General features: G+C 40.6%; 1 protein-coding gene across 2 annotated transcripts in view; it reads left to right on the forward strand.

The window, feature by feature from the left end:
• The window catches only part of LYRM7 (LYR motif containing 7), an 84,729-nt gene extending 74,329 nt beyond the window's left edge, over positions 1-10,400 (forward strand). For both annotated transcript variants that reach the window (XR_005882969.1, XM_040971398.1), the window contains one exon: positions 10,249-10,400. Coding sequence is in view for 1 of the 2 variants with exons in the window: in XM_040971398.1 (XP_040827332.1) it covers positions 10,249-10,265 (17 nt within the window). In the remaining variant the exon portion in view is untranslated. The remainder of the gene's footprint in view (positions 1-10,248) is intronic.
• The last annotated feature ends 971 nt before the right edge of the window (positions 10,401-11,371 follow it).

An 11,371-nucleotide genomic window follows, 5' to 3' on the forward strand; every position in this document is an offset into this window, starting at 1 on the left:
GTAGTGAGCTTCAAATCGCCTCACCTAGACAGAGTGGTTTTCATGGGCTATTTTTTTTTTTTAAGTATTTGGCTTTCAGAAATTTCAATGTTAAAACCAAAATAGTACTAATTATGATGTGATGAGTTGATTATTGCTGACTGAAATGGCAAGAAAGTGACTATTTCTGCATTTCTTGAGAAAACAAAGCATTTGTGTGGGAAGAAACAGTTTTATGCTAAAGATGTGTATTTCAAGACTAAGAGCTGGTCGTTTGTAAAAAAAAAAATGAGTCAAAATGTAAAGTATGTTCAGATATACAGAGAGAAAGGTCAGGTGTGGTGGCCTAGTGGCTAAATCCTCACCTTGCAAGCGCTGGGATCCCGTATGGGCACCGAGTGGTGTCCTGGCTGCTCCACTTCCCCTCCACCTCCCTGCTTGTGGCCTGGGAAGGCAATAGAGGATGGCCCAAGGCCTTGGGACCCTGCACCTGCATGGGAGACCTGCATTTCAGATCTATTCAGCCCAACTCCGGCCATTGTGGCCTCCTGGGGGAGTGAACCAGCAGATGGAAGATCTCTCTCTCTGTCTCTCCTTCTCTCTATAAATAAGACTTTCCAATAAGAATACATAAAAAGCACCTTTTTAAAGTATAAGTCATTGTGCAAGTATTGCCACTATCTAAGATATTTTCATTACTCTGGAGAGAAACTATCATTTTCTCATTTTTTTGCTACAGCTCCAGGCATCTGTATTATTATTTTTTAGCCTTTTGGACATTTTATATAATGGGATCATGACCTGTGACCTATTGTGATATTTTTCTACTTAGTATACTTTTAAAAATAATAATTTTTACTTGAAAAAGATTTTACAAAGGATAGAGAAGTCTTCCAACTGCTGCTTTAGTTGCAAAATTGCCAGAGTTGAGCTTCTTAAAGATCTCCCACATGAATGCTGAGTCCCAGGTCCCAAGGACTTGAGCCACCCACCATTGCTTTCCCTTGCAGTGAGTAGAGAGCTGGATCAGAATTGGAGCAGCTCCGACCTGAACTGATGCCCATGTGGGATAGCTTCACCACAGGGTGGAGAATTAGCCGGCTGCCCCACCACAGTGGCACTCCTTTAGTGTGATGTTTTAACATTGATTGGTATTGTGACATGTTTATCAGTTCTTTTTATAGCTAGCTATTCTTCCACTATATGGATTATTACTATTTTTTAAAGATTTATTCTGTTTGAAAGAGTTAGAGAGCAAGAGGGAGAGAGAATTCATCTGCTGGTTCATTCCCCAAATGATTACGGCTGCCCAGTTTGGGACAAGCCTGGCTGAAGGCAGGAGACAGGAGCTTCTGAGTCTTTCCTTGGGGTTTAGGAATCCAAGTGCTTAGGCCATCTGCTGTGCTTCCTGGGCACATGAGCAGGGAGCTGCACCAGAGCAGGAGCAGCCAGGACAGGACCAGGTGCAAATTAGGAATGCCTGCGGGTCTAGTGATGGCTTAGTCTTCTGTGTCATGATGAGAATCTTTTTATCCATTTATCATTTTTAGTAAAAGTATCAATTTATTTGAAAAGCAGAGTTACACAGAGGAAGACACAGACGCAACACAAGAGCGACCTTCCACCCTCTGGTTCACTCCCCAAATGGCCCCTGTGGCCATGTCTAGATCAGTCAGGAGCCAGGAGCTGCTTCTGGGTCTCCCACATGGGTGCAGGGGTCCAAGGCCTTGGGCCATCTTCTGCTTTCTCAGGTGCATTAGCTGGGAGCTGATTGGGAGTGGAGCAGCCTGGACGTGAACCAGCACCCAGGCAGAGGCTTTAGCGTGCTATCCTGTTGCATAGCCCTGTCTGTTCATCATTTAACAGAATTTTGTATTGTTTTTATGTTTTAGCTGAATAATGCTGCTCTGAACATGATTATTCATATTCTTAATTTTTGTTTGGAGACATATTTAAAGTTTTCCTGGATATATACCTATGGGTAGAATTACTGGTTGCGTGCCTAATCTTTTAGCATTTTAAGGAACTACTGGACTGTTTCCCAACATGTTCTACATTTCTGTCAACAAGGTTTGGAATAGTGACCACCCTCCATAACTGTTTTTTCATTTAATCTAATGTACTCAGGGTTTATCCATGTCTTACATATTTTTAATGGCTAAATAGTATTTCATTGCATGCTTATTAAAATCAAATTCTGTTTGCATAGATTATTTATAATTAAAAGCACATGGTTCCAACTGGAGACCATTATGCTCAGTGAAATAGGTCAATCGCAAAAGGACAAGTATTACATGTTCTTTCTGATATAAGGCAACCTTCATGCAAAATACGAGCTCAGAAATACATAGGTAAACATGCACGTACACAAGACATCTAGAGGAACTGTACAATAGAGTATCATATCGAGATGTGACAATACAGTACATGTGCATCTCTACTGCCAAATCCAGGATGGACTCCCTCAGGAAATGTGAAATGTATTCTGACAATAAGAACTTACTTTTACTCTTTTCTGTGTAGCATTCTGTCATCCCAATACAGTTTGTCATAGTACGTTTGCTTTGAGATACTGGTTTGTCAAAGCCTGGATGAAAATGCGTACTGATCTCTTTATAACAGAAGTGTGGAATTAAGGGCTCGACATGCTGATTGACTTACAAAGGGACACATTTTATTGATCACACTGTACACTGAAAATGTGTTGAGTATTTCTGACCTTTCAAACTTGATAGTTGAATGTAGTCTATACTGAATGCACTCAGACCATTTACATGAGCCCTACGTTGGACAAGGTCACCTTTTACAGTGCCTACTTTATAATAGCTATTTGACTATCATGAAATTTGCTGATTCCCTGTGCATAAAAAGCACTGACAACATAGTATACAGTAGAGTGCCCTCTGTTTACTCTCTTGATCCACTGGCTAGCTGCTGTAGTTCATGGTCACTCAAAACCCCCCACTGATCATGTGATCACCACTTTCCTGGGCATTTCAGTATCTTTTAAAATTCATTCCTTTCAGGAAGGGAAGAGAGATGAGAGGGGGCAGCAAGGGGAGTGGGGTTCAGTCCCCACATGGCTGCAACAGCTGAGACTGGGCCAGGAATAAGGATGCAGTTTGATTTTTTTTAAAAGCAAAAATTGGTTTCTTGGAACTTGTGTGTTAGTCTTTGGTTTCATCTCCTTTGGCAGTTTGAATTAGGTCGTTTTTTTTTGTGGGTGTGTGCTAAGGTCAACAGGTAAACTGTCATACTGTCCTCTTTTTGCTGGGTTTAATATCTGTAGTTCTCTTAAATTCCTGAACGACATAATATTTAGACTTCCTACTACCTACTTTTTTTTCTTTTTGATACACTCTGATGTACTAAGTCTCTTAGAATGTGACACCCAGAACTGGGTGCCATACTGCTGATCTTCTGAAATGGAACTTTTGCTGCTGCGCTCACCATGCTCATGTAGACTCACAGTAAATGTAAGTAATGTAAGCGCTCCACAGAGAGGGCAGAAGATAAAATGGAAGACTGCTTACACTTGTGAGATCAGAGAAGGCTTCGTCAAGGAAGTAATAGCAACACGGCATTCTAGAGAATGCTGGTCAGAATTGAATGGGGTGATGCCTGCAGGCCTGAGAAAAAGCATGCTATTTCTGCAGAATAGAAAGGAATTGTGAGTGTTGGGGATGAATCAGTAAATGAGGTTGAAGAATAAAGTGCAAACCAAATTGTAGAGAGGCTCTAGAAAGTAATGTGGAAGAGCTGAAGTTTCCCTGATAATAATGAGAATTTCAAGGAGATTTTGATACCTTGATGTGTTCAGACATTGTTCTAGTGGTATGCTGTTAGCCCAGTGGGCAACAAATTGGAGAACCCAATAGTAACCAGAGATCAGCTAGCAACTACAATGTTTTCTTTTCTTTCTTTCTTTTTTTTTTTTTTTTAGAGTTGATGAATGGGGCTGATGTGGCATAGTGAGCAAAGCTGCCTTCTACAGTGCTGGCATCTCAAATGGGTGCCAGTTCAAGTCCCAGTTACTTCACTTCTGATCCATTTTTCTGCTAATGCACCCAGAAAAATAGCAGAGGATGGCCTAAGTAAGTCATCAGACTCCTGTATGCACATGGGAGACCTGGAATAAGCTCCTGACTTGGGACTAGCCCATCTCTGACCATTGAAGCAATTTGGGAAGTGAACAAGTGGATCTCTGTCTCTACCTCTCTCTACCTCTCTCTTTATCTGCTAACTCTGCATTCCAAATAAGTAAATAAATCTTTTTTTTTCCTTTAAAGATTAGAAAGGGAAAGGCAGATTTACAGAGAGAAGGAGATGCAGAGAGAAAGATCTTGCATCTGCTGGTTCACTCCCCAGGTGGCTGCAATGGCCAGAGCCAAACTGATCTGAGGCAGGAGGCAGGACCTTCTTCCAGATCTCCCACTAGGTGCAGGGTCCCAAGGATTTGGGCCATCCTCCACTGCCCTCCCAGGTTCAAGCAGGAAGTAGGATGGAAAGTGTAGCATCTGGGACACAAACTGGCAGCCTCATGGGATCCTGGTGCATACAAGTCACTGAGCCTTCACTCCGGGCCCAAATAAATAAATCTAAAGAATTGGTGATGATGTCTAAACCTCAACTGGTCCCTGTAAGTTGGGAAGAAGCAGATTGGGAAAACTAGTCTTACTTAGTGTTCGGCTGGGGAAATGAGATGGAAAAGGTGGCAATCAAGGATAATACCCTTGTTTCCGTGTTGGGCATGTGGGTCTCTGACTGAAAATTTAAAGAAAATAGATTTAATGTGATTGCTTAGGGCAGTGATTGCAAAGGAGTGGTATTCTGTTGAGGTAGAAGCAGCATTTCTGTGTGAGGATGTACTAAGTGCAATGGATGTGAGGTTAAACTGCAACACACCAAGGCTGTGGTGCTTTGAGGTGTCAGGTGGAAGTGGAATCCAGGTAAGTGGTTGAGGTTACTTAGGGGAGAATTTGTAGAGTGAAAGATGTCTCAGTTCTAGAACCATTAGAGCTGTTGTGTAGTACTTGTACTGAGGTACAAGCCTATGACAATTTTTACTGGATTTTTGGGAAACCCATCAAATAGGGAAAAAGCCAATGCTGATTTAGTAAGTAGCCATCCTCCATCCTGTGGTTTTTGCCTGTGTAGTTTGTTAGCTTTTCTTAAGTTGTGGCTTGGGCATTGTTTAAGGTTCCCTGATGAAATAGTTACCCTAGAAAGAGAAACTCTTAATCCATTATTAGTGGAGGTAATGATGAATTCATAGTGAAAGGACAAGAGAGTAACATAGGTTATGTTTGGAAAATAAAAGATAGTAGAGTGTGGGGCCATGAAACATAATATCATAAGTCCTTAATACAGTGCTTGGCACATTGTGGCTAAAAAATAAAACTATTTCATTATGCTAGTGACCAAATGTGCCTTGTAACTTGAGTGATAGTTGATGCTTATCTGCAGCTGGAACATGTGGGATGCTAGCACTTGCAGATGGAGGATTAGCTTGTTGAGCCATCATGCCAGTCCCTGATCCCCTTTCTACAATCAAAACTAGTTTTTTTTTTTTTTTTTGGGTCAGGATTTTATATGAATTGATTCTGCAGAATATACTTTCTGACTTCCTTGACTTTATGTAACCGATTTCATCCGTGTTGATGAGTGTATAATAGTTTAGTCTTTTTTTATTGGAAGTAGTAATCCAGTGAATGTAAACACATTGTTTATCTGTTCAGCTGTTGATGGACAGTTGAATTGTTTCTAAGTTTTTGCTGTTAAGAAAGAAAAAAAGTGTGGAAACTGTTAGCCACGTTTATTGGAGCAAAGAAGAATGCATATATGAATCAGGTAGCACTCAGAACCCAAAAAGTTGGTAAGTCTGTGTGTAACTGTTGAGTATTAACTGAAAAGAGAGAAGTGAAGTACAGAAATAGTTTAATTGGTTACAGTTCTTTCTTTGCCTTATTTGGATGAAGTCTGATCAGTTGGCAGCCTGTGATTGGCCAAATCTTGGCTGTTTGTGATTGGCAATGGCTCAACTGTTTGCTACCATCCTGAGTTAGGTTTCAGTTTTTCTTTTTTTTTTTTTTTAGCCTACTTTAGGTTGCAGTTTCTTAGTAACTCAGAGTATTGGAATAGCTTTTTGTTTGGTTGAACAGCTGTGGCTGGGTTGTATGATAGGTATGATTAATTTTGTTTTAAAGAAACTGCCAACTTGTTTTCTGAAATAGTTATGTATTTCACATTTGTGCCAGCATGTAAGAGAGGTCTAAGTTACTCCTATCTCATCCTGTGTTGATAGGGTTACCTTTTTCAGGTTTTTTTTTAAGACTTAATAATTTATTTGAAAGCCTTACACAGAGGGGGAGAATTAATCTTTCATATGCTGATTCGACTCCAAGATGGACATGTAGCGGGACTAGGCCGGCCTGAAGCTTGAAGTTCTTTGGAGTATCCCAAGTGGGTAGCAGGGGATTGAGCATTGGGGCTGTCTTCTATTACTTTTCCTAGACCATTAGCACCAATCTGGAAGGGAAGTGGAGGATCCAGGACACAAAGCAGCGCCCACATGGGACACTGGTGTTGCAGGCAGCATCTTGTATACCACGATGCCAGTTCTCAGAGGTATACAGTATTTCATTGTGACTTTAATTTACATTTGCCCAGTTTACCATGATCTTCATGTATTTATTTGATGTATGTGTATCTTCTATAGTGAAAAGTATGCTTAATTCACTTGAGTTTTATTATAACTTAAAAAATGTATTTGAAAGGTCAAGAGTGAGATTTTGTTCTCACTGGTTCAGTCTGACTGCCTACCACACCTAGGGCTGGGCCAGGTCCAGGCCAGGCGTCAGGAACTCCTTCAGGATCACCTCACGGTGACAGGCCCAAGCACTTAGGCCATCAACTACTGATTTCCCAGGGTGCACATGAAGAGAATCCAGGAAGCTGGATTGGAAACAAAGAAGCTGGCACTCAGCCTGGCACTCGGATAAGAGATCCCAGCTTTGCAAGCAGCTTAACGCACTGCACAGCTCTGGCTCCCGTTTGTGCCTTATTTTAACTGGGGCATCTTGTTGAGTTTGAGTTCTTTCTAAATTTCTGAATATAAGGCTTTTTTTTCCCTAATAACATGATTTGCAGTTTATCTCTTGTGGTATGTGCCTTTCGTTCTGTAACAAATGTCTTGCAAATAGAAGAGATTCATAATTGCTAACTTTGAAGAAGTCTTACCACTTTGTTCTTTAATGGTATGTGTTTTGTGTCTTAAGAATTCTTTGCCTGATAACTTTGCAGGCCTTTGGCTGAGGTTGAGCATTGTTACCTGCTCCCGGTTTAGCACCTGCTGTGTTCTCTGTCCGAGGACGGTGTTTTAGATGGGTTTGTGAAGCAGGGATTCAGAATAGGAGCTTGCTCCATCCACTCCACACATTGACCTCATGTTATAGAATCTTTTGTCTAACTGAGGGAACAAAAATTTCTTCTTAGATTTCTTCATTGGCTTTTATAATTTGAAATTTTTGCATCTAGGTCTGTGGTCCAGTTTGACATAATTTTTGTGTCTTGTGCAAGTTGTGGATAGCTTGTCATTGGATTGCCTTTGCATGTATGTGGAAAATCATTTGAACAGATAGGTATAAGTCTGTTTCTGGGTTTTCAGTTTTGCTTTATGTATGTTATTCTACATGCCAGTGTCACATGGTTTTCATATTTGTGTGTCCTGTGATAAACCTTGAAGACAGACAGGAAACGAGACTTCCAAAGCTCTTTTTCATAATTGTCTGGATTATTCTGACTCGCTCGTGTTTCCATGTGGCTTTAGAATCAGCTGTAATTGTCTACAAAAAAGTCAGCTGGGATCTGATTAGCATATGTTGACTCTATTATTCTGATTGAGGAAAATTGACATGTTAACAATACTGACTCCAGTGATGTGTGAGCATGGTGTGTCTCCGCTTATTTATATTCTTTGTACATCATTTGTTAATTTATTCCTAATTGCCTTATATTTTATTCATTGTAAATGAAATTACTTTTTCAGATTTTGATATCTGATTGTTCTTTGAATAGTATTTCTATTGAAATAGAATTGGATTTTGAATGTTGGTTTTGTATTCTGCAAGCCTTTGAAATTCAGTTATTTCCAGAAGTCTTTGTTTTAATAATTCAATCACCAATTGAAGTAGAGTGTTTTAGTTCACTGTCAGTTTGTAGTTGAAGAAGCATAGAAGTTCAAAGGCTGGTGCTGTGTAGCTGGTGAAGCTGTCACTTACGGGGTCACTGTCATATGTGGTTGCTGGTTCTTCCAGAGCGTCTGCCTGCCGATGACCTGGGAAGAGTAGCCAAGATGGCCCAAGTAATTGGGCCCTTGTACTCACATGGGAGACCTGGAGGGAAATCCTGGCTTCCAGCTTCGAATCCGCTGAGCTCCAGCTGTTGTGGCTATTTTTGGAGAGTTAATTAGTGGATGGAAGGTGTTTCTCTCCCTTTTCTCATACCTCCCTCTAATTCTGCTTTTCAAAATAAAAATACATTGTAAGAAAAACAGAAATTCATAAAATATAAAATCAATACTGTGTGAGGAGTTGCATATGGCATCTCCGATATTTTGTCTTTAATTTCTTTTAATGAAATTCTAAAATTCCTGATGATATGATGTGGAACCTTGAAATTTCAAGCTGCTGTTAGTTGAATAGTTGAATTTTTAGGCAATTTCTACAAAATAATTGATTTTGAGTGAGGAATTACTTGCTGTTTTGTAAGGTTGTAATTTTTTGTTTGGGTTATTTGGATGGTAAAATTATGGGATAGATGGATGGAGCCACTGTCTACCACTTTGCTCCCCAGATGGCATTAGCAGAGGGCTACATCTGATTTGGAACAGCAAGAACTCAACCTGGTACCTGTATGGGTACAGGTAAGGGCCTAACTCGGTACGCTGCAGTCCTGGTCTGCTGGCCCTGCACGGTTGGAATTCTAAGAGTTCTGTTCTAATGGTGTGTTTTGAGGGCAGAATCGGGTGCTAGGTGATGATTTTGGGGGATAAGGAGAGTAAGGGCTTAGGCACTGTGACTGGAGCACTGATGGCATGGATCATGTTGCAGGTTCCTGAGATGGGGAAGGAAGAAAACAGTGCATGTTGTGGTTCACTTTGGACTTGAGAAATTTTGGTTTCTTTACTTGCAGTGTGAAGTGTTTGTTTAGATGCTTTGAAATGAAATAATCTGGTTTTTAAAGGTTTATTTTTTATTATATGAAAAGTAGAATTACAGATAAAAGGACAGGTCAGAGGGAGATCTTCCATCCACAGACTCACTTCCCAAATAGCTTCAATGGCTGAAGCTGAGCAGGTCTGAAGCTGGGAACTTTTTTCTACTCTGCTACTTTGGGGGAGTCCAAGGACTTGAACCATCCTCCCCTGCTTTCCCAGGCTTTTTTAGCATGAGCTGGATGGGACATGAAACAGTGCTCATTTGGGATGCAGGCATCCTGGTAGAGACGTAGCCTATTATGCCAGGACACAAGCCTCAGGAATCTGTTTTAAAGTGATTAGAAACAGAACTGAGGACACATGCAGCAGTCAGTTGCAGAACTAAAACACACACCTAGGGCCTGCTCCATAGTGCATTCTGTTAGCCTTTCTAATAAATAGTATCTCTGAGGCAGAAAACCACATTTCATTTTGGCAGTGTTGAAGTATACCTGTAAGCTCTTACAAACAGCAGAGTTTGCAAGCTCAGGTAACTGTGGGATCTAAATATAGGTAACCAATAGCCAGATTGCAGACTAAAAGGGAAGGGAGGACCACAGAGCACGTGCCCTCAGGTAGCAGGTTAGCTACTAATCAGCGGTGTCAGGTTGTTACCATGTGGGAATGTGGCCTCAATGTTGCTGAATCTTCAAGTTTTTCAAAGAAGGTCAGAAAAGTGGATTTTTATTTGAAGTCTTCTGATTTGTAAGTGTAGACAGCTGTCCTTTAACACACCTTGTAGGCCAAGGTTGAGTGGAATGTGCTCAAAGATACCTTTATGTTAGTTCTTTTCTAAGAGTTGTACCTGGTACACAAGGAAGCAGCAGTAGGTTTATATGATAGAAGCAAGGTGGTGACTGTATTTAGTAAGTTTATTTCAGGCATTGAAATGTGGATGGGTTATTGAGTTTCTTGTTAATTCAGTTTTCATGTGGACTTGCTACTTATAGATGGAGGAGAAGGGAGCTGCTTTTATGTAGGTTTGCCTCCTAATTTCATACTTTTGTTTGCAGATAGGACCAGGTTTTGAGTCTGGAGTTTTGAGTAAAGCCTCCAATCCAAATGAGAAGAAACCTTCAAGGAACAACTGGTGACAGTCAATGTGCAGAGTCATCTGTGTGCCGCCAATGGGGTGTCCTCAACCCAGAGATAACTGAATGGACGGCTGCATTGTGAGGGGTGGTAAGTCTGACTTTGCCCACTTTAGTAACCTAAATACTTTCCATAAAAAGAGGACTGTTTTTACATTCTTAGCTTTTACTTGTAAATAGTAAATTGATTTTTGTATTACATAAACCATAACCATGCAGTTAAATTTTTTAGCTCTAATGTGTGGATCAAGGATCTGACCTTTTCCCTCCCATTAGGGATATCTTCTCCTCTCTCTGTGTATTTCTCCTTTATGTCTTCTGCATTCAAAAGTTTGTGAAGTCATGGTCAGTAACCAACATTCACTCTTACCTTTGTGTGATAGGATTCCCTCTTTTGGAAGTGATTGAGGAATTGACATGAGACCCAGTTTTAACTAATGCAAGAGAAAAGATCTTTTAAAGACTTATGGGTAAAATTTTCATGCTTTGAAGAAAGCAGGACATGATCCCTCTTGTCCACAGAGCTTGTTTTATCTGAATGGGAGTGTCGTCTGGAAATGTGGCAGCCAAGTTCTTAGTAACCCGAAGGTGATTCTTCCCGCAGAGGAGGGCAGCCAAGGCTTGCTGGGATGTTAGAACTGGAGCCCATGTACTGGTCTTTGAACCATCTTACCTGAATTTTGTTACAATTTAAAGTTTCCCCTTGAGATTTTGTGTTATTGGCTGCAGAAATCAGGGTTTATTTGAGTTCTTCCTTTTCTGGTTGTGGAAGCCCTGTGTCTCATGCTTTTCTGCCTGGTCTTGGTCATTAACCTTTGTTGGAGTAGGCTGCTTCTGTGGCGCCGGTGACCTGTTTGTGTTTGTACCCTAGTGTCTAACACTGCTGCTGTCTTAGTGATGCCATCAACACGTAGTGACTGAACCGAATGTATTGGAATGTTTGAAAAACCAGTCTCCACAATTAAATACAGAGTTTCTTTTAATTCACATCCTTTTCTTTAACTTCATTGCTTCTTGCTAAAGATTATGGATGAAGTTTGACTTT

Source organism: Ochotona curzoniae, unplaced genomic scaffold (assembly GCF_017591425.1).
Source record: "Ochotona curzoniae isolate NIBS_2020 unplaced genomic scaffold, NIBS_Ocur_1.0 contig_1, whole genome shotgun sequence".
In the NCBI taxonomy this organism is placed as follows: Eukaryota; Metazoa; Chordata; class Mammalia; order Lagomorpha; family Ochotonidae; genus Ochotona; species Ochotona curzoniae.